At 41.5% G+C, this 23,163-nt stretch overlaps 2 protein-coding genes across 7 annotated transcripts in view; one reads left to right on the plus strand and one right to left on the minus strand.

The window, feature by feature from the left end:
• The window catches only part of LOC106676740 (uncharacterized), a 32,089-nt gene extending 9,999 nt beyond the window's left edge, over nt 1-22,090 (plus strand). Inside the window, exons 1-8 of one of the 3 annotated variants that reach the window (XM_076880876.1) lie at nt 11,670-11,836; nt 12,390-12,746; nt 12,850-12,945; nt 15,894-16,226; nt 17,056-17,388; nt 20,244-20,570; nt 20,712-21,047; nt 21,320-22,090. In XM_076880876.1, the coding sequence (XP_076736991.1) occupies nt 11,800-11,836; nt 12,390-12,746; nt 12,850-12,945; nt 15,894-16,226; nt 17,056-17,388; nt 20,244-20,570; nt 20,712-21,047; nt 21,320-21,411 (1,911 nt within the window). In that variant the 5' untranslated portion in view covers nt 11,670-11,799 and the 3' untranslated portion in view covers nt 21,412-22,090. Of the gene's footprint in view, nt 1-11,669; nt 11,837-12,389; nt 12,747-12,849; nt 12,946-15,893; nt 16,227-17,055; nt 17,389-20,243; nt 20,571-20,688; nt 21,048-21,319 lie in introns of those variants that run through there. The other 2 variants (XM_024798965.2, XM_076880878.1) reach the window with 2 other exon arrangements.
• LOC112430612 (uncharacterized) lies at nt 153-11,866 on the minus strand. 4 transcript variants are annotated; one of them, XM_076880890.1, is made up of 10 exons: nt 11,563-11,866; nt 11,300-11,404; nt 10,623-10,729; nt 8,422-10,482; nt 5,779-5,820; nt 5,433-5,699; nt 5,110-5,349; nt 4,799-5,020; nt 4,511-4,636; nt 153-2,491 (listed from the first exon to the last, which is right to left on the minus strand). In XM_076880890.1, the coding sequence occupies exons 4-10, from the start codon at nt 8,450-8,452 to the stop codon at nt 2,454-2,456; spliced, it is 966 nt and encodes a 321-aa protein (XP_076737005.1). In that variant the 5' UTR covers nt 8,453-10,482; nt 10,623-10,729; nt 11,300-11,404; nt 11,563-11,866; the 3' UTR covers nt 153-2,453. The 4 variants fall into 4 exon arrangements, with proteins under 4 accessions (XP_076737005.1, XP_076737007.1, XP_076737004.1 ...); XM_076880892.1 differs by having other exon boundaries at nt 4,799-4,870; nt 11,300-11,407; XM_076880889.1 differs by having other exon boundaries at nt 11,300-11,407.
• Nucleotides 22,091-23,163: the final 1,073 nt, after the last annotated feature.

Genomic DNA, 23,163 nt, shown 5'->3' on the forward strand with positions numbered 1-23,163 from the left:
TAACCTCCTACATCTTCTAACGAAACCTCTTAGAAATCTGTTATCTACAGCCTGAAATCACACGTTCCCATAGTACCTCACACAGATGTAGCTGAGAGATCTGATTTCCATTTCTTACAATTTTAATTCTCCAACAAGTTTCTTGAAGATAATTATTTGTCTTTCATGTTGGCCTAACAAAATAACACAGAGTATTATTTTAGATTAAATCAGAGGGTTCAATCCAAACTTGTGCACAGAACTACAAAAATACACAGCTTTCTATCAAATATTATAAGTGTGTAACTCTTTGACACAACATTAACAAAATGCATGTGGAAAAATGCACATACATTTTTTTTCTTTTGCACAAAGGGACCAAGATTGAACATCAGTAACAATTAATACTTTACTATCACAAAGGAATCTAGTTCAGTGCATTATGCACACATTATCTACCAACTTAAATACAAGTTTACAAATTTGATTACAGCAAAAGTCTGAAATGCCATGTCAGCTGTTATTTGGAGTGTAACTAAAGCAAAAAAACAATTAGTTAGAAAAATAATGCTGGGAAATTATTTTAGTCCTTGCCAAGCTCAATACAGGAAGGCTACACAGATAAAGGTCAGTAAAAATAGTGTTCAAGCTTGTGGTTTATTTTCCAGCTCTACATAAGAAACGCTTCAACCACGAGTGATGGCAGTTCACTGATCATCATTTATACATGTAAACTGGTTGTTTGTGTAAACGAACTGCTGCTACTGCTCTAATCCAGCTGAGCACTCAAGACTCAGCTATTCACACACTGCTTTCTAAGCACCTTTATCAAACACTCACGTTTGGATGGAGGCGTCAGAAGAAATTTGGGGTTCAGTATCTTGCCTAAGAATACTTCAGCATGCAGACAAGAAGACACATTTAGAAGACAACCCACTGCATCACATGAGCCTCAGTCAGTGTTCACAGTGCACAGAGAGATCCTGCTGGTTTGCTGTTTATGCATTACTAATGTAGATTTATTGTTGACATGCGTGTTTAAGGTTCGGTGCCCAAACTGACAGTGACTGATGGCAACATTTAGACTAAAAACCAAACAATGAAACTCTGAGAGACACAGGACGATTATCGACTCTGTCCACACAGTGGAAAATTTGTTCTTAATAGAGGAAACATCGTCTACATAACAGACCCAATCAGCAGGAGCGATGCTAAACACAGCCGCTGTGGTTTCCTGTTTGATGAAAACAGGTCGTCTGCCTTCATGTTCAGTCGTCATGTTACAGATACTAACTGAACTGAACCTTCAGCAGGTTTTGGACGTTTATGAGACAAATTTAAATCACAAACTTTCATCACTTTAATCCTGCAGGTTTGAAACTGTTTTCTATTATTAGAAAGATTCTTTGTGTATTTCAGGTAAAGTGTGATGCTCATATGTAAATAACATCTTGTTTTGTTTCCTGTCCAACTGGCCAGCTTTGAGATGAAACCAGTCATTTTTAACCAGGACATGTCCTTTAATGCACATATTAAACAAATATGTAGGACTGCTTTCTTCCATCTGAGCAACATCTCTAAAATTAGAAATATCCTGTCTCAGAGTGATGCTGAAAAACAAGTTCATGCATTTATTACTTCTAGGCTCAAAATCGTTTTCTGTGCCTGTCATGAACAGCTGTGTGGCAGGCAGAGGCAAGACCCAAATGCAGGACTTGGAAACAAAGGGGTCGGCTAAAAGAGGCAGCGTTATTAATGTTAAAAGATACTCACAGAAGAACACAGCAAAACAGGCACGAGGGAGACTGAGGACCTAAACACAGGGATGGGATTACAAACACAATGAGACAGAACACAGAGAAAACAGACAAACGCAGGTACATGACCGGAGAGACTGAAAGAATAACAAAACACAGAGAAGAGGCTGGCACAGACTGGACACGAAGGAAATAAACATGAACAACAAGAAATAGAGAATAAGTAATATAAATAATGACGACTCTGACAAATAAGGGAACCTGAGCTCAAGAGACACCAATATAGAACCAGAACAAAGGTCATTGAAACAAGAGAACAAATAAACACATAGTCCATAACAAACACAAAAACTAGCTCAAAGACTGAGGACCATCACAGGACACTCTGTGTCAAACATGAGTGTTCATAAGTTCAGAGTTTTGATCAGTTTGAAATGATGGAAGCAGCTCCTGAAAGTGACGACTCTTCACCTCGCAGTAGACCTTTGTCAGAGTTCAAGCTGCACAGACTCAAACCAGCAGCAGGTTGATTTCTTTAGTTCCCCGTCAATCCTGGTTCCTCAGGAGGAACTTGCTCCCACAATGACATCACTGTGTGAATGAATGGGAGTGAATGAAGAAAGGAGGAAGCTGATGACTGCCTGTAAATGTTCCCACGGTGACTGACAGAGTGAGACTGTCCACAGGAAGTCTGCAGGTCTGTCCTCAGCTTCCTGTTTACACTTCTTCTGTGGTGTCTGTGGTTCCTTTAGCTTCTGTAAAAATGGGACAGTTGAGTGTGCAGTCATGGTGCAGGTCACTAGAAGGGTGAGGCATTTATTGTCCTACCAACTTTAAAACCTAATTAAAATGTATATGTATGTAACAAATATACGAAACTTTAAACCTAATTTTTAAACTGAAGCTTAAAGAGAAAAAAGTTAATGATGGATTGCATTTATATAACACTTTTCTAGGCACCCAAAGTACAGTTCCACAGTCACTCTCACACACTGGTGGAGGCAGCTACAGTTGTAGCCACAGCTGCCCGGGGGCAGACTGACAGAAGCGAGGCTGCCATATCGCACCATCGGCCCCTCTGGCCATCACCAGTAGGCGGTAGGGGAAGTGTCTTGCCATAGGACACAACCACCAGGACAGAGAGAGAGCAGGAGGGATCAAACCGGCGACCTTCCACTTATAGAGGAGCTTCCCAATCCACTGAACCACAGTCGCCCCGATAGTTCAGCATGTAATAACACTGGGACATGAGTCATATAGGTGCAGCCTCCCTACCTGTGTCCTCAGGGGTCTGAGTGATGATGTCAGCATTGGTCATGTGTGTTTTTGGGATGACATCATCAAGACAAGAACATGCCAATGAGTGACTGAATATCCGGGATTTATTTACAACTCACTGAACTTGGATTTCCCATCAACCCTGTTTGCCTGCTGAACTGAATTCAAATATATATTGTTTTCATTTAATAATAATCCTGCAGAGAAATCTTAATTCTTATGAAGACGTTGTGAGGGGCTTCATGAATCTCTCTCTGAAAAAGAACTCATTTTGTTTCACTTTAAACACTAGTCACACAAAGAGATGAAGACAAGAAACAAAGTTAAGAACATCCTTTGCTGTGTGGTAACTTTACATCTTCCTTTGTTCAGTCCTGCATCTCAGCACCGGTATCTGCTGACATGCACTCTCTCTACTCTCAGACACTGTTTACCTCTACAGAGTCCACAACATTCAAATAGCTGCTAGACTGATCTTAAACACATAAAACACTTCATGGTTTATGTGTTTTACCTTTGATCATTTCCCACTGATCTCAACAAAGAAGCTCCGTCACAGAGAGCTTCTCTCAGCAGTTAACCACACCAGCAGCACCTGTTTTGATGTGGGTGAATGAACGCTCGACTCCGGGAAATATGAACTACTGACTCAGGTGACTTCACTATTTATGTGCTTTTACATCTGATTACTGCTACTACTGTGTATAACCCTCAGATTTACATGGCAATAAAAGAAATAATGTGGTCACTGAACTAGCTTCTCCTGCTAGTCCCAAAAACGTGACTCAAAGTGAGAGCTGACTGGGCTTTTTCAGCTGTAGCCTAAACTGTGGAAGCATCACCCTGCCCTTGTTAGTTCAGCCCACTCGCTGCCTGTCTTTAAATAATGTCTTAAAATGTGTTTTTGCTCCTCAGATTAGAGTCAGAACGCGAGCAGTACATTCTCACCTTGTACTGGTTGTTATTTTCCTAATTTTGCTGGTTTGCTGGTTTGTAGAGTATTTTTATTAAACTGTCCAACGTGTGCTTCTCCGATTTATTTTTGAAAAGATACATCTGGATTAAAAACAAACCAAATCCGCTCAGATTATTTTTAATCTTCAGTTCAGGCCGACTGCTCCTGTTACACTGTGTCATACACACAAACCTGAATTGACTCCCATCAAACACCGATCATATCTGTTTAAGCTGCAGGATTTCCTGTCTCAGTGCCACGTCTCTCTCTGCTGACTGCCTCATGTTATAAACACTGAACTGACCAACGAAACCACAGTACAGCTTTAATTATGAAACCAGTGACAGGTTTTACTGAGGAAACAGGAACCTGAAGAGTGAACTGCACCTGCATTCAGGTCCCACTTTCAAAACACTAGTTTGATAAATGTGAGAAGAAGATTCTCATTGTTTCACTGACCACATTTTACAAGCCCGATGAAAACTACTTTTGGGTTTATCTCTCATTGATGTCCCTCGCTAGAACACAGGTGAATGTGTACCTGCAGTGTTTGTCCTCAGACTGGAGTAAAGTACTTCAGGTTCGCTGGCTGGAGTCTTATTGGTCCAGGCTCTACTGGTGACCTCAGCATAGGTGACATCATTTACTGGAGCTGACTGGTATCTCCCTGCAAAGATGAAGTGATCTGAAAGAATACTAGTATTTGTGTCTGTGGAGTTTTAGTCTGAATCTACTTTCTAAGTGTTCTAAAAATAGAAACGCTGATGGAGGCTGTCTTGATGTGTCCAAGATGATGACTTTGGATGAAAATTTGAGACAGATGCTATACCTGTGCGCTTCTTCCACAGAAGATGAAGTACAAACAGAACCAGAACCAATAGCACCAGGGAACCTATAGCAGCTACAATTGGGAATATGAGGGAGGAGGGGGGAGAGGGAGAAGGGGGAGGAGAAAGAAGGGTAGAAGAAGAGGAGATATGAGTGTTTGTGAGTGACGTTATGGTTGTTGTTGCTTCTTTTGTTGTTGTAAACAAGGCTGTGGTTGAAGGACCTGCAGGAGAGATGAGGAAGCTGGTTCAGTCAGTTTATCATCAGCTCAGCAGATTGGCTTTAAACAGGAAGTGATGTCAGTGTTCTGACCTCTGACCCTCAGAAAGCTCTGAGGAGATGATCCAAACTCATCAGGAGCACACCAGTAGAGACCTTCATCAGACTGCTGCACGTTAATGGTGATGAGTTTCTCTGATTTAGGTCTAACAAGACGTCCATTACAGTAGAAATAAGCTGCAGCTGTGCCACCAGTTTTCTTCTTACAGCGTAGAGTGACATGACTTCCTGTCCTCACAGGAAGTGCAGGGATCTCCAGGATCACATGTTTATCTGAAGAAAAGACCCACAGAGTGATGTAGAGGTGGTATAACAGTGTGCTGTTAGTCTGATGATGAAATGAATGACTTCATTACCTGATACAGTGATGTTGACTTCTTCACTCTTCTCTCCAGCTTCACCTTCACACCAGTAAACTCCACTGACTGGCTCGAACTCATTAAACAAACAGGATGAACCATTGAACCTCCCGAAGCTCCGCCCACCTGCTCCACATGACTCAGTCCCACTTCCTGTGTCCCTCTTCACCGTCCATCCATCAGAGCCCAGCTGACCGTCACATGTCAGAGACACTGAGGCTGCTGTGAAGAACTGCTGAAGGTTTGGACTGACGCTCAGAGAGACTGGAGGACAGACGGACAGTTTCTATCAGTGTTTACACTCAGTGTTTGTCCTGGACCATGGTGCACTTCATCTACTCACCTGCACAAACAGTCAGTGCAGACAGCAGCAGCACACACACACCTGAAACAGGAGGTCAGAGGTCACTGAAGGTCAGAGGATATTAAAGGTCAGAGGTCACTGAAAGAGAGTGGACATTATGACCAGAAGGCAGTAATAGGCCTGGGAGAGCATCTTCTATGTTACCATGTTCACCCTTCTCCCTGCTGTGATGGCACTTGTTTAGCCATTTGTCACATAGACTCTGGATGTTATATTTCAAAGCTGCACACTGGTTATCTGTGTAGGTCACAGTTAGGTGTTGTGAGAAAGTTGGTGACACCCAGTTGGTGGGGAGGTCCTGGTGGTGAAGTCTTCTGTTCTCCTGTGTCAAGGGTGCAGACAACAGCTGTTGAAACACCTTCTCTTTTAACGTCTATTCAACTAAATGCTGTGCTATTCATCTTTAGTGACTGTGTACCTGCCCCCCCCCCCTCTCTCTCGTGCTCATAAGAATAAAAATGAATAAAAAGTTGTTGATTACTTCTACTCATGTGACAAAGTGCAGGAAGACCACGCCCGGGTGCCACCTGGGAAGGCGAGACGAACTTTGGAGCAGACACAAGACACTTTGTCGAGAGACACTTCTGCATCGATGACGGGCTGATTTCAGTTCCCACAGAGGCTGCAGCCATCGATCGGCTTAAGCACACATGTGCAGCCGAGTCCAACCTCAAACTCCACAAAATTGCCTCAAATTGTTTCTTAGTCATGCAAGCCTACACCTGGTGTGGAGTTCACTCCATATGTAATAGTATCTTCAACCTCTTGTATACTCTGAGTGGAAAACAGTTAAAACATAAACATGTTTAATCAATACCTTTCATAACTTGAAATGCAAATAGAAATTATACATTTTTACAAATGATGCAAACAACAAAGTAAAATGTTGCTATTTACCCCAAAATGCAGCAAAGGCCTCAGATTTTTTGCACAATCATTTCAAACTATTTACAGAACAATCAGGTGTGTTGCATCAAATAAGAAGGCACACAAAGTATTCATGCAACTCCCAAAGAATAGGTCCTGTCCACTATAAAACAGAGGAGAACACCACAAGGTCTGACAGCAGGAGCACCTGTGACATTCACTAGTATAACTCACAAAAACCCAATAACTGCATAACACACTAACTACAGCCTCCAAACACACTAAACGTCACTAATCTCTCACATGTGAAAACTCGCTCTCTCTCTTTCTTTCGCTCTCTCTCTCTCATTGGTGTCACTCCTAAAACTTCTCCCTCTTCCTAAACAACCAAACGCCTCATGTTGCCATATCATTTTTTGATTGGTGGACATGGTACACTTCAACATGAATAAGGAAGGGAAGGGGTGTTTTTTCTTTTTCACTCGCAAGCGGAGAGCGTTTGCTAGCGCTGTCCTTAGAAAACGCAGTTGCTGAGGCGGCTGAGGTCATTTGGAGTCCAGGGAGCGCTTTGAAGACCTTCTGTGACTCTTTGGTGGCATCTGTCATTTTTTACAGTGTTGTATGTTGGTACCTCAGGTCCCACATCTCCAGATTCACTAACAGCTTCTTCCACCCGGGCCATTCGGACATTTAACAAACACCATGTCCCCTCTGTTCTAACTCTGCTGTGATCCCAACAACCTACATGTAAAGGTCGCCCAAACTAATAAAATTGTCAGGGATTATAGTGGAGAGAGAAAACAGGCGGCTCCCACCCTCTATCTGAACATCAGTTTTGAGTGGCTATACAGTATATCTGCAGAGATACGGGCAGTACAGGTGCAGCAGTTAGGTATTAAGAAATAAAAAAGAAAAGAAAAACATAAAATGAATTCATATTCAATTTCCACATTTACTAAAAGCAAACAATGTAATGATATTAAAGAAACTCCCTGATGGATGACATGAGCAATGAACAGCTTCACTGATTTTATTAGGTTCTATTTGAGTCTCAATCTGCTGCTGTTTGAAGCTCATCACCAGAAAAACAACAAAACATACAAACTCTGAGGGAAATGACCAAAACAGTCTCCAGTCTTTTGTTAGACTCTGTGTTTATAGTGGAAAATTTGCTCTTATTAAAGGAAGTGAAGGCTACATAATAGGCAGATAAGACAAACGTGTGGTGAGTGCAACTAGCAGCTGTGGTTTCCTGAATGAACGTCGATGTTCGAAGAAACGAGGTTGCCCGACTTCTCCTTAAGTCATCATGTTACAGACAGTGAACTTAACATGAAGCTCTAACTCTGAGTCCAAATTACATGATGGATCACAAAAAAGGTTTTCCTGCTTAGAACTCATTTGTATCCACATCTGTTGATGAGACAAAGTCATGATGTAAGCACACTTGCCTGCTTCATGCTTGTGTGAAAGAATTTATTTCATTAGATGCCTCTGAGTTAAAGTGTGAGCTGCATCACTGTCTATTTTCAATGACTTTTAATTAAATTACTTTAGCCCTACTAGAAAACAGGCAACAGAAAAAGAGCGAACTCTTCCTCTCTCCTAAATGAAACAAACTTTAAGCAGATCCACCCTCAGCAAAAGCTTCCTCCTGCTGAAAGTGTGTTTTCCCACTTTATTGTGTGATGAAGCGGTGATAAATGAATACATGACTGAAAGTAAGCATGAAAGGTTTTTCAGTGTTTGACTCACCGAGGAGCAGAGACACACCTGAAGTCTTCATGTTGTCGGAATGACGACTGACAGCAGAGTGACACCTTCAGCTTCACCACTTCCCTGTTAAGACCATCAGCTTGTGACACTGCTTCTGCAGAGCGAGGCTGAGCCGCTTCCCTGATAAACTGCATGAGTCATGTTCACGGTAACCCTCACTGTTTCAGTCCATAACTGGACAGTTTGGGAGCCAATGAATGATATATGCAGCTACTTTTTTTGGTCCCAGTCTGTTGTCTCAAATTTGGGGACTTACAGGCTTACAAAGGGGCACAGTGACTCTGGTCATCAAAGAGGCCAAGCTGAAGTACAAGTAGTGTATTGAGGAGCTCTTTAGAGCCACAGAGACCCGGTGTTTAGAAAAAATGCGTCTCAACTGCTCTGATACTCCTGACACATGTGGGATCACTGCAGGTTTTCGCTTGGGCAGCAGTTGTCCTTCTCTCCTGGATCGGCTGGAGCTTTCTTTAGGCGTCTTCCCAGCTTTGACAAAAGTCCAGCTGGGATAACCACATTTACTCAGGGCCTTCTTGATGTTCTTCTGCCTCCCTGGCTGCTGTGTCAGTGGGGATGGTGTTCGCTCTATGTTGTAGCGTCCTGATGACACCCAGTTTGTGCTCCAGTGGATGATGAGAATCAAACCTTAATACTGATCCGTATGTGTAGGTTTATGGAACACGTCAGCTTTTAGATGTCCCCCATTACTGATGGAAATCTCACAGTCTAAGAAGGCTAACCTGCCACTTTTCATATCCTCCCTGGTGAATTTGATGTGTCGGTCCACCGAGTTAATGTGATCCGTGAATTGTGGTACGCCCTGAGATTGGATTTTCACCCAGGTGTCATCCACATACCTGAACCAATGGCTTGGTGGTGTTCCAGGGTAGGATGGCAAAGCCCTCTTTTCCACTTCTTCCATGTACAAATTGGCCACGATGGGTGAAACTGGGGAACCCATGGCACACCCATGTTCCTGCCTGTAGAACTGACCCTTGTTTGTGAAATAGGTGGAATGAAGGCACAGCTCCAAAAGCAAACACACTTGGTCGATGCTGAGAGCGGTCCTGTTGCTGAGGTTGAGGTCAGGTTGTTTATGTATCTTCAGTAAACCATACAGAGTTGGTGTAGGTTCCCCTTGGTATAGCCTGTGGTATGAGATCAGGGGCTCATAAGCATTTTCGTCACTGAGCAGGGACAAAATATTCTCATGATAGTCTTTCTGCTTTAGCAAAACTGTGCACCTACCCTGGTGGAAAGATGTTAATGTTGTTGCCATTCCCCAACTCTCTGTGAATGGTACTCATGACCATTGATCAGTGGTTGTTGATCAATGGTCATGAGAATGTGCATAATTAAGATTAAGGAGCTGACCTCCCGGCCCATTGTTCCTTCAGTGGGCTGGTTTCAGTCATTATGCAAATGTACTGTTTATAAGGTTGAAACCTGCAGTCAGCTGAGACTGAAGAAGTCACCTGGATGATGAAACGTTTCTCTGACTGAAAACGCTACGTCCAGATGAACAGAATCAACTTTTGGAGACTTACCTGAATGATTGAGCATGCATCAAAATCTCTTAAAGTGGTTTTTATTTACAAGTTTAGGGCTAAATTGCACTCTGCTGCTCTTTAGAACTCAACACCAGAAAAATAACCAAACATGCAAAAAGAAACCTGATTTTACCAAAAACAGTCTCCATTTCTTTGGTTTGACTCACTGTGGAAAATGTGCTTCTAATAGAGGAAGTGAAGACGACAAAACAGGCAGAAGAATCTGTGGCACATGCAGCCAGCAGCTGTGGTTTCCTGACCCTGCGTGTTTGATGAAAAGAGGTCATCTGACTTCATGTTACAGTCACTAACTGGGCATGAGGCCTCAATTTATTATGACAGTCCAGATTACATGGTGGACTTTACTAATGCATTACTCCAGAATAAACTGCAGAAGGTCTGGAAGCTCTAAAATAAAATAAACTTGTGATATTCATTATAAGCCAATAATATCTCTTCCTGGCTCCAATCACAGACTGCTCTCAGATGAAACCTGTAATACAAGAGAAGAAGAGTGAACTGATCCTCTCACCTAAAACAAGCAGTCAGACAGTGAGAGCATCCAAGAGTGTTTATTAGAGCTGCTATCAATGAATCGATGAAAAAGATCAGTGAAGGATTTCAGTGACTCACAGAGGAGCAGATGCAGTCTTCATGTTGTCGGGATGATGACTGACAGCAGAGCGACATCATCACCTTCACTACTTCCCTCTTAACATCATCAGCTCGGCACGCTGCTTCTGCAGAGTGAGCTGAGCTGCTGAACTGAATGAGTGATTTTCACAGCAACACAGAGGAAACGTTTTCTTTTAGAGTTACTGAACGAGATGTGCAGTTCCCTCTTTGCCTTTCCACAGACAACTGAATAAATATTGTTATTTAAAACTCTAACATGCAAAGAAAGAATACAAACTACAATATTTGTTAATCCTAAACTAATATATCATCACTGTTAGAGGTGGAAGGGTAATACTTGACCTTGACTAAAATATAATTAATAACTACTAATATTCTAAATACTGTTACTCTTACACTGTGTTACCAGTACATCACTCCTGTTCTTTTCTAATGATAATAATAATATTGTTTATTGCTGAATTGAAGTTAGCTATTATTATTATAAAGTTAACTGTTGCTAGCATCTGTATTTTCTTGCAGATACTAACCACAGTTACCTTTATAGTGACGGCTGCTGTTGGGGGAAGTATTTTAAACCTGTCCTCTTGGTTTTATCAGCAGTACAAAGTTGAATTAGCCATATTATATAAATAACCAGCATTGGTTGTTATGTTTTCATTAGAAAGTGTTACCTGCTCAGCTTCTGTCTGTCACTGAATAGACTCACATTTCACCACCAGCCTTTCATGTAGTCTGCAAATAACAGTGTGTGGGCCCCCTGGTGGGCTGTGAAGCTGCTGCTGGTAGACAGTAATAAAACATAATTTATTATTATTATGATTATTATTATGTTCTGTATTCACATTTATCATATGTGGAAGTATACGAGGAAACAAAGATAATATTTCACTTTAGTCTGACGTGATGATTAAAATTTAAACTGGTCCTGACTCACGTTTCTTTTCTCTTTATTTGCTTTGTTTCTCTTGTCGTCGTCTTTACTGGCTAGAGGTGCGTGAACAGTCCCGTCCTCTCTCTGAACAAGTGTTTCCTCTTCCTGAATGAAAAAATTGAAGGTGTGTTCGTTTAAGGTGAGGAGCAGGTGGATTATGTCTGTGGATCTACTGCTGATTTCCTCAGGCAGAAGACGACTGAAGGAAAAGTTTTAGCTATTTGCTGTTTTTACAGAAAGATGAAGACCCTGTTGGTGTTTGTGATCCTCCTGCACGGTAAGAAAATCTGCCTCTGTTCTCACGATCCAAGCTCCATTAATGTCACACTTGCAGAGACACACAGAGACACACACAGTCAGACAGGTTTGTGTGCATTCATAAACAAGGTGAGGTCTCAACTGCCACATGCTGTTGCAGTTGAGATTATCCGAGCCAGCGTAACTTTATCTTAAATGTCTTCTCTCACTGAAGCAGTGAGACAAAAATGCAGCCTGATGTGGTCTCTATCTGTTCTGTTATCAGCTCGAGTCCCTCTAAGCTGATGCACTTGGCTGTTTTCATCTAGCCACCATGACAGTGTAACTGGTCTCACGGGTTTTGTGACAGTTATGAAACAGCAGCCACTTTGGTCATGTCTCAGGAATAATGTCCTTACTTATCTAAACTAATAAAAAAAACACTGAATCAACATGATTTCATGAAATCAGCCGGTGTGCATCACTGGAACTGCTGCATTGTGTCTGTGTCTACTTCAGCCTGTAATAAGTTTCCTGCTGTCATAATAAAGTGTGGGAATGATTTCAGGTTTAAACTCTTCCTGTCCTCACAGTTTCCCAGCATGCCTCAAGTGTGAAGGTGCAGGAGGGAGCAGAGTTTGTCCTGCTGCCGTGTAAGTTTCTCAGTGTTAATGTGAAAGAATGCGCAGCTGTGTGGAGCCGGTCCGACCTCAACCCACCCACAGTTCACCTGCGTGAACCGGAAGGTGATAACCTTCAGAACCAAAACCAGCATTACAGCGGGCGAACGTCCATGAATACTGATGCTCTGGAAACTGGAAACCTCAGCCTCACTCTGAAAAATCTTCAACTGTCTGATAGTGGCAACTACACCTGCACCGCCCGCAAGTCTGGTATTGAACAGGGTCAGGCAACAGTGCAGCTGCAGGTCCAGAGGGCCACAGGTGGAGGTCAGTGCAAACAAATGAAAAATCATGTGCAGCGTTAGAGATTCTGCAGCATTATTTTAACATCACACAATTTTCCTGTTTTTGTTCACATTTTTGTTGTCAGGTCGCAGCAGGGTCACAGTTCTCCTGGTTTTCTTGAATTTGGCTGCTTTCTTAATTGTGGGTGGAGGCATGTACTTCAGACACTATTTTGTGAAAGGTAAGTGATTTGTCACATGTGTGATGTGGTCAAATTTCCAATTTTAAATGATGGTGGTTAGTGATCTTGACCTCAAATTTATCCAGCTATGTTCTTAAGGGAACCAGCAACCTGAGAAAATGTACAATTTTAATAAAGGTTTGAATTCGATGGCAGTAACAATTTTCCAAAAAGTTGCAGCAACAAAAAGCGAAAAATGAAACATCTGTATAATTATTTAACTAACATTTAACTGAATTAGGCTAATTGGCAACAGGTCAATAACATTGTTGAGTATTAAGACAGGCAGAGTTACCCGAAGTAAAGATGTTCAGAGTTTGCAAAAACAATTACAAAATAATTGCAATGTTTCTCAGGACAGAATTCTGAAAACTATAAATATCTCATCATTTACGGCACATAACATCGCCAAAGGTTTCAGAGAATCAGGAGCAATGTCTGTGCACAGCAACAAGGCTGAAAATCAGTCCTGGGCACCTGCGATCCTTGTGCCCTCAGGCAGGTCATGAGCTTTGAAACGTTTACAGATATTACTGCAACACACTTGACTATGCCATGCACACGTGCAGGTTAAAGCTGTATCATGCAAAGAAAACAGTGCATGTGAACATGATCCAGAGACACTGCTATTCTTCTTTGGGGCAAACGTCAGTAAAAAGTCGAAAACTGTTCTGTGGTCAGACGGATTAAATTTTAGGATTATGGGAACAACATGGACACTGCATCCTCAAAAGGAGGCATCTGACTTGTTATTAGAGCTCACTTACAAAACCTGATCTCTGATGGTATGTAATAGTGCTTCCACATCTGGAAAGGTGCTCAAAGGTATTTACAGGTTATACAACAACAAATGCTCCAATTGATACGATGTCTTCTTAAGTGAAGGCCTTACATATTTCAGTAACATCATACTAAACAGCGTCTGATAAAATAGCAGGGAAGAGTTCAGGTCCTGAACTGGTCTGCTTGCAGTTCAAAGCTTTTGCCAGCTTAGAACATCTGGAGCATCATGAAACAAGCATCACTCATTTTAAGTTTACTGTTTGTATTTTCAGAGAAACTCTGCTTTTATTGTTGTTATTCAAGGCCATGGGCAGTGGGGGGTACTGGGAGTTGTGCTTTACCCTGTCATAAAAAGGCAGACACAGCAGCACAACTTGCCAAAAAAACCCCAAAAAACTCTTGAAGACATTTAAACACTTGATCTTCTGTCCTGTTTCCAGCTATCTAAGAATGCTGTGATTTTGGAAGCTGTAATACATAAGTAGAAATACCGAATAATGTTTTTTTTCTTTCAGTCGTCCATTAAAGCATCATCAGAAATGGTCTCAATGGAAGGGCAGCTGTCAGGTAGCCATTCTTGATACAGAAGAACTGAACTCGCTGCCAGTGCAGTAAAAGCATTTCTGGATTTTTGTTTTTTAAATCACAATGTCCTTCAAAAGTCCTGGAGAACTACTCCTGAACACTGCAAAAAGCTGCCTAACACAGTTCAGACTGTGCTAAAGAATAAAGGTGGTCATGTAAAAATGACAAAAATATCAAAAATGTCAAATATTGACCTTCAAGATCAAGACATTCAAGATCTTCTGTTTTTGCCTTAAATACTTTGCACATATTTAACTAAATCGCTCCACCGATTTCCCAAGATATGAAGACATGAGGGGCTTTTGTGTGGTGCTGTGTCACTTCGGTACCTAGGATGAATGATAAATGGAATACATATAAAGTCCAATGAGCTTCACCTATGATTCCAGTTACACCAGTACAAGCTGAATAAAACCCCACAGAGAAGAGAAAAAATATGATTCCAACCTAAACCAACGGGCAGAGATACCATAATCACAAAATAATACAAATGTTTTCAGGAACAACACTAAAAATACACAGTAACTATTTAAATCACTCCCTGCTCCACTCAAGCAGACACATGCCAAAGGTTAATTCAATTCAATGCAATTCAATTTTATTTACACAGCACCAAATCACAACAACAGTCGCCTCAAGGCGCTTTATGTTGTACAGTAGATCGTACAATAATAGATACAGAGAAAAACCCAACAATCATATGACCCCCTATGAGCAGCACTTTGGCAACAGTGGGAAGGAAAAACTCCCTTTTAACAGGAAGAAACCTCCAGCAGAACCAGGCTCAGGGAGGGGCGGGGCCATCTGCTGCGACCGGTTGGGGTGAGAGAAGGAAGACAGGATAAAGACATGCTGTGGAAGAGAGACAGAGGTTAATAACAGGTATGATTCAATGCAGAGAGGTCTATTAATACATAGTGAGTGAGAAAGGTGACTGGAAAGGAAAAACTCAGTGCATCATGGGAATCCCCCGGCAGCCTACATCTACTGCAGCATAACTAAGGGAGGATTCAGGGTCACCTGGTCCAGCCCTAACTATATGCTTTAGCAAAAAGTAAAGTTTTAAGCCTAATCTTAAAAGTAGAGATAGTGTCTGTCTCCCGAATCCAAACTGGAAGCTGGTTCCACAGAAGAGGGGCCTGAAAACTGAAGGCTCTGCCTCCCATTCTACTTTTAAATACTCTAGGAACAACAAGTAGGCCTGCAGAGCGAGAGCGAAGTGCTCTAATAGGGTGATATGGTACTACAAGGTCATTAAGATAAGATGGGGCCTGATTATTTAAGACCTTGTATGTGAGGAGCAGGATTTTGAATTCAATTCTGGATTTAACAGGAAGCCAATGAAGGGAAGCCAAAACAGGAGAAATCTGCTCTCTCTTTCTAGTCCCTGTCAGGACTCTTGCTGCAGCATTTTGGATTAGCTGAAGGCTTTTCAGGGAGTTTTTAGGACTTCCTGATAATAATGAATTACAGTCGTCCAGCCTGGAAGTAATAAATGCATGAACTAGTTTTTCAGCGTCATGTTTTAGCATCTTAAAGACTTCCTGTGCAGCTGATGATGATGTTTGTTGTCCTCTCAGTCCCGCAGGTGAAGGTGGATTCAGGGGTGGAGTCTGTTGAACTTCCCTTCATAACCACAGTTCACCCGCCTGATGACGCTACAGTGATGTGGACTGACAGCTTTAAAAGGATAGTCCATGTGCAGCAAAGTGACTCTGACCAGCCTCAACAACAACAACACTGGTTATATATACACAGAACCAAGATGAAGAGAAAACAGCTGACAGTTGCCAACCTCAGTCTGACTCTGAAGTACCCCACAGACAAAGACACGGACACCTACACCTGCACCGTCAGCAGCAACATCCTTGGAAGCATCCTGCTGAAGAAGCAAGTGAAGCTGAAAGTCAAAGGTCAGAGCTGAAGATACAGATCAAAGGTTTACAGTATAGGAAAATGGTGAAGTTCGGTAACAAGAGCCTGTCATCAATAATGTGTCTGTGGTTACTATGGTGAACAGGGTTTTATGAGTGAGCTGCAGACACAGAAGGTCCCTACGTTTTTGGACACTTTGCCTGGGGTTTATGTGATTACACAGGGACCTCAAAGGGGCTTTTAAACAGCTTTGCGGTGCCTTAGCTCTTACAACACATTATTTTACAAGTACTCATTTAATAAAAGGCTGCGAGGAGAGGCTGGAGTTGAAGTTGACTGAGTTTGGGTGCAGAGCTTGCAGCTCTGAGATTACCACACTTGCGCAAGTAAAAAACGATCGAGGTCTGATTGTCTTGCTTTGTTCATCGGGATAAGTCTCTGAGCTAGCGAGGCCTGCGAGTGCAGACCTAACAACTACAACAGACGTTTCTTTAAGTTCATTTTGAGCACAAGCTGAGCATTCAGAGAGCAGATCGAGTGACCAGCTGTCTGTGTAGTTGAATCATAGTCTAGTAACTTCTACAGTTTCTTTGAAAGATTCTAAGAAATAATATAAACCTTGAAAGATGAAAATAAAAACTTTACTCTGCAGAAACAAACAAAGGATTTGTACATTTGGCACAAAGGATTCTGGTAAAGAGTCCGCTCTGCTGCTGATTGGACAGACACCACTGTACTGTACTCTGTACTGTGGAGCAAAGGAACATATTTCAGAGTCGAATTGGTCAAAGATGTTTTCACTGAAAAGGTTTAACCTCACGCTGCTGCACTGGCTGTACAACTCATTGTGCTTTGTTGTCCTCTCAGTCCCCTGTGTAGAGGTGAAGGATGGGGTGGAGTCTGTCCAGCTGCCCTGCAAAACCAGACATCGCCTGCCTGAAGATGCTAAAGTGGAGTGGACTTGTATTTACATTCGAACCAGGAAGGTCCACGTGTATGAGAACGGCTCTGACCAGTTTAAAGAACAGGACCAGTTTTACAGAGACCGAACGAAGATGAACAAAGACCTGCTGAAAACTGGAGACCTCAGTCTGACCCTGAAACACCCCACAGACTGGGATCACTACACCTACACCTGCACCGTCTACAGCAGGGAGGGAAACATCCTGCTGAAGAAACAAGTGGAGCTGAAAGTCAGAGGTCAGTGCTGTAGATACAGGTCAAAGGTCAGAGGTCATGCAGGAGTTTATTCTCTAAAAGCTTTTAGTTTGAATCTATTTTCAGTTCATTCAAATAAAATAAATTCTTTGATGTTTTGACTAAAAGCCAAGAATGTCAGGCGGAGCAACTGTGTGTTTAAATCATTGGTTCTTAACCTCGTTGGAGGCACCGAACCCACCAGTTTCATATGCGCACTGAACCCCTCTTTAGTGAAAAATAAAATATGATTTCTTTTTCATATTCAAGACATAGATATGTTTTTATTGGTGCACAAAATGACCCGTGCGTGAACATCACCTTGTTCAAAGAACAAAACCAACACAATGCACGAACTTACAGCAAATTACATACAAATGTACATACTGCGAATCAGTGTGACTTCTGCTGTTGCCTTTGAGAGACCAGTTCAGATATGCGTGGCTTCACCTTGGCAAGTGCCACTCTCATGTCATTTTCACAGCAAAGTCTGTTCCTCTTCTTCGTTTTTATGTCCAGCATCCTTGACAGGGATTGCTCGCAAAGATATGTTGTAACAAATGGTATAAAAAAAATCCAGGGCTTTCTTAACAATAACTACATACTCGTCCATTTGTCGACACCAACACGTTGAGAGTGTTGTTGTTCTGAAGAGTTGCTGTTGAACCTGGCTCTGCTGAACTTCAATGATTTCATCAAGGTATTCATCATCGACATCTGCTGTCTCAACAGCAAACGTAAACGGCTGTCTCACCCATGCTGAATCTCTTGTAGGAAAATATCTGTCGAGAGAATTTGCAAGCTCATCTAAATGTGTTGCAATTGTTTATTTCTCTTGATCCTAACTTCAAAATAAAAGCCTCTGGCATGATTTGAGTGGGAGGGAAACATCCTCATGAAGAAACAAATAAAGGTTCAGGTCAAAGATAAGAAACCAAATAACAGCTTTGCTTATCAAGTAAGACTGACAGAGTATTTAAGGATCCCAACTTGTTTTATTTTTAACTCCACAGTCACATATTTGGTTCACAACATAGGTTTCAGCTGCTTTCAGTTCTCCTGTCACAAGCACTCACTACAGCAAACACCATTGCACGTTAGATTCAGGAGAGCTTTTTCTACAGCCTGAAGGTAGCCTATGCTTTACCTGATGGGTACAATGTTGGTGTTGCTGCTGCTCCTGCTACTGAGAGAGCTGGCGTCTGGGAAGTGGTTCTCAAAACTCTTGAACAGAGGCGGTGGTTTACGACACCAACTCTCTGCCATCTACAATCCAGTTTTGAGATCCCTCCCCAGACGCCTTAACGCCCACTCACATCCTGGACCATCTGACCTCAGGAAATCACATGATAGGGTGGGGAAAGGTTTCACAATGAGCTCACCCGAAACTCTGGCTGATTGTGAAACACACCCATTTTCACACCTTGGCTCAGGCGATTAGAGGATCATCAGGGGGTCCTTTTGTCCCTCTGTGGGGGGAAACTCCCACTAGGTTTATATCTGGGACTCTCCACCATTTGACCTTAGAACTGAAGAAGCTTCTCGGATGAGAGGTGAAACGTCTTCAAGCAACTTAAAGAAGTCCAGACGCTTTTCTTTCCAAGCTCCTTAGACTGAGTAGACAAATCTTGCCCCTGATTATTACCACCTGTATATTTTAAATTACATTTTGTTTGTAGTGTCAGTTCACAGTCGCTTCAATGAGTTTTATATTGTAAGGTTCAGTAAAGACCTCACTGACCTTGTTCTTTTTTTTTTTGTTTATTTGTTTATTTATAAGGAACCCCATTAGCTTCCACAACAGTGGTTGCTAGTCTTCCTGGGGCCCAAACCATCAAATACCACCAAATAAAATGTTACCCAATGAGTTGGATGCAAATTGTCCACATAATTTGGCTCTTAGATCCACAATAAGGTTTTACAATTCTGAAAATGTAAACATGTGAATATTAAAAATTATATAAAAAAGCAAAAAAAACCAAAACAAAACACTCAAACAAAATGCACAATTTCCATTACAAGTGACATTACCCTCTACAATTTTTGCAAATAAATTAAAAACTGCCTAAATAGGCTTTTAGGTGATTTTTAAAATTATGAATAGAAGCCAATTCTCTAATTGCATAAGGCGACTTATTCCACTGAAAAGATGCTTTAAATATAACAGAGTTTTTCAAAAAGTTACTTTTAACTTGAGGAGTTACTAAATTGTGGTTAGTTGAAAATCGTGTAGCATGATTATGTATTTCATCTGGATACTGCAACTGAGCACAAAAAAAGTATGGTGTGTTTACCAGTATTGCTTTCTTTAAAAATACAAGTAAGCCATAGTATAATTTATCGTGCATTTTATCAATACTTGTATAATATGAACACCTTAACACTAATCTGGCCGCCCTATTTTGGACTAACTGAAGTCTGTTCAGATCTGTCTTATTAGCTGCTGACCAAATGATTGAGCAGTACTCTAGATGAGATAATACTAGAGCATTAATGACATCTTTCATAATTGAAGAAGTGATGTAAAAAGAGCATTTCCTAGCTATAGCTATGCCCTGTCCCATTTTCTTAATAACAGAGTTGATGTGCTGAGACCATGAAAGGTGGTGGTTTATGGTAACACCAAGTAATTTAATCTGGGTGACCTGTTCTAATACCGATCCAGCTATGGAAAGATTTAGTTGTGGGCTGTTGACTAAGCGTACTCTACTTCCTATTAACATGGATTTGGATTTAGACACGTTTAAAATCATGTTGTTTTTACTTATCCAATCAAACACGTTCAGCAAATCTAGTTGTAACATGCTTGTCAATTCAGAGTGGCTACTGGCTGAATAAAACATGGTGGAATCTTTCAGTGTGTCGGGTGGAGGTGGAGGAGGGGGCGGAGTCTGTCCAGCTGCCCTTCAAAACCACAGGTAACCTGTCCAGTGCTGAAGTGGAGTGGTGGCGCTATGAACCTGAACCACCAATTACAGTCCACAAATATGAGCAGGGCTCTGACCAGCGAGACAAACAGCACCAGGTCTACAGAGAACGAACGAGGATGGAAGCAAACTCACAGATGACTGGAGACCTCAGTCTGACCCTGAAGAAACCCTCAGACAGAGACACGGGAAAATACATCTGCAGTGTCAAGGACAAGAGGATGAAGAGGAAGAAAACGGTGCTGCTGATAGTGACGAGTCAGTATGAGTGTGCATGTCAGAAAATATTTCTGTTTGTGTGGTTGAAAATCATTATTCAACCATTACCATTAACCAAATAAAAACCTAACTTGTAGATTCACTTCTGTCTGTGCAGCTCATGATGTGGTTTTCCTTCAGACTGTCAGGTGGAGGTGGAGGAGGGGGCCAAATTTGTCCGGCTGCCCTTTAGAACCACAGAAAACCTGCCTGAAGATGCTGAAATAGTGTGGAGACATACTGAATTGGATCCACCACTGATCGTCCACATGTATGAGAACAGCTCTGACCGGCCTCACAAACAGCACCAGGATTACAGAGACCGAACGAAGCTGAATGAAGACCTGCTGAAAACTGGAGACCTCAGTCTGACCCTGAAACAGCCCACAGAGAGAGACAGTGGAGGATACAGCTGTGAAGTCAGCAGCAAAGAAAGAAGCATTTTAAGAGAGACCACAGTGCTATTAAAGGTCAAAGGTCAGTATGAAAATATAGGTTTTCTCTTTCTCTTTTCTCTTTCTCTTTCTCTTACTTGTGGGGACCAACAGTCTCTTTTGGGAACACCCCTCGAGTTTGATTTGCATTTTTGAGGCTCAAAATGTGAGCAAGGTTAAAGTTAGGTTATGGTTAGATTTAGTCAATCTTTATAGATGGTTAGGGAAAACATTATGTCAAGTAGATGGCTCCACTAAGATATGTGTGTGTGTGTGTGTTTGTGTGTCTCTGACTGTCTTGTGTCTCCTCTGCAGGGAGAGTTCAGGTCCAGGATCAAACAGGGGACATCAGGAACAGAAGCAGCTCCATTGATCCGACTCCTCTGATGGCTGATCAATCAGTTTGATCTGAAGGCTTAGTTTAGAATCAGCTGTTTGATCATAAACATGGATAAGCCTCCTCTTTCAGCTTATCACAAGGACACAGTGGGAAAGTGATTCTCAAACTGTGGTATGTGGGCGTCCTCTAGTAGTACAAGGGAAGCCTCCAAAGTTTTTTTAAGATTAAAAAATATAGCATGTTCTGACTGAGAAAATATAATAATGTGCTATGCGGTGGCGAGCAACACAGCTATGTTAGCATAACATAAACACAGTGAAGATGGAGGATGAATGAACTCTTTTCCACTCAATAAAAGTTAAGGTGAGGGTTCCTGATGGTGAGGGACAAATGCAATCGCATGGCAGGATGCTGTAAACGGACCAAACATCAGTCAGGAGAACAACTGAGATGATCGCTGGGAGCAGTAATTAAAACAAGTGAAAAACACAACAGCGTTGATAAATGCAGAGTAGTTTGGCCCCAGAATCAGGGTTTATCAGGTCATCACTTAAAGATTGGAAGTCCCACCTGCTGCAGATGTTTTAATGCAGTACAGTTGTTATTGTCACCTGTCACATCCTGTTTATGACAGTTAAAATAAATAACAATCATATAAGAAATAAAATCGTCTCGTGTAAACTTTATGTGGTGTTAAATATACAGTGTTGGGGAGTAACGGAGTACATGTACCAGCGTATTTAAAATACAAAATATGAGTAACTGTATTCTGTTACAGTTACTGTTTAAAAGAATAGAATACAGTTACTTTGCTGAAATAAATGGTCTTTTCCTGTTTCATGTGTTATACTATGCCCTCGGTCTTTTTGGTAATTCCACGCCAGTGGAAACCCAAACAAAACACACATTACGAGGCTCTAATGCCTGTGTCTCAACTCTATTTGCGGCCCGCAAAATGACGTGAGGAAATATGTTTTTGAAATTATTGTTCAAAAAATTATTTCATATGAAGGCAACAGGCAGAATGCTACAAGCATAGCTCTAAAGAATGTAGCCTGATGGGCAGTGTAGTCCGTGCTGCAGGGAGAATGGACTGCCATAACCATTATGTGTCTGTGAGCGCGAGGAGGGAGAAAATGGAAAAGTACGAGCTGTCACCCATCAGAAACGGGAGCTGGAAGCATGTAAATATAATAATAACCACTGCAGCCAAGAAGAGAGCCTGACGAGCCCAGTTGTAAGTAAGCTATTAAGACTCGACTGTACACCGTGTTCGTGTTTTCCTCTGAAACAATACGAGGGGACGTATTGTGTAATCTGTAGTGGAATACAGTTTAAAAGTAACCTTCCCAACACTGTAAATGGGCCTATACTGCTGTACTTTAATATCGGTCATAAGGGTGGTACTACAGGAGCTATATATTTTATGAGGTGGTACTCATTGTGAGTAGTTTGAGAATCACTGCCTTACATTTATTTATTTATTTATGCTTTTATTATTTCTATTTAACCAGAGAAAAGGTTAAAAAAGTGATTTTGGGAACATTTTTGTCTCTTTTGTAGACCTGGACACTCTTTTTATTTTATGAAAAATAAACAAAATATCAATTAGAAAAAAATCTTTCTTCAAGGCTGTCCAGAAACACACTCATCTTTTACCTTCCACTTTCACTATATTTCTAAACCACTTTAAAACAACATAACGGCTGACCAAAGTGCTGTAAAAGAAAACAACAATTAAGCCATAAATCAGTACAGCTACGTGTAAAGAGTAAAAGTTTCAGACAGATAACAACTCATACTGGGTTAAAAGTCAAGG

Source organism: Maylandia zebra, unplaced genomic scaffold, assembly GCF_041146795.1.
Source record: "Maylandia zebra isolate NMK-2024a unplaced genomic scaffold, Mzebra_GT3a scaffold01, whole genome shotgun sequence".
Classification (NCBI taxonomy): Eukaryota; Metazoa; Chordata; class Actinopteri; order Cichliformes; family Cichlidae; genus Maylandia; species Maylandia zebra.

Excerpts from the sequence above, each read along its gene's own strand:
- LOC112430612 (XM_076880890.1), bottom strand. The coding sequence starts at position 8,452 with ATGAAGACTTCAGGTGTGTCTCTGCTCCTCG. Across the intron at positions 5,821-8,421 it reads AGGTGTGTCTCTGCTCCTCG|GTGTGTGTGTGCTGCTGCTG; the intron begins GTGAGTCAAACA and ends CTCCTGTTTCAG. Across the intron at positions 4,637-4,798 it reads TCTGTGGAAGAAGCGCACAG|GGAGATACCAGTCAGCTCCA; the intron begins GTATAGCATCTG and ends TCATCTTTGCAG.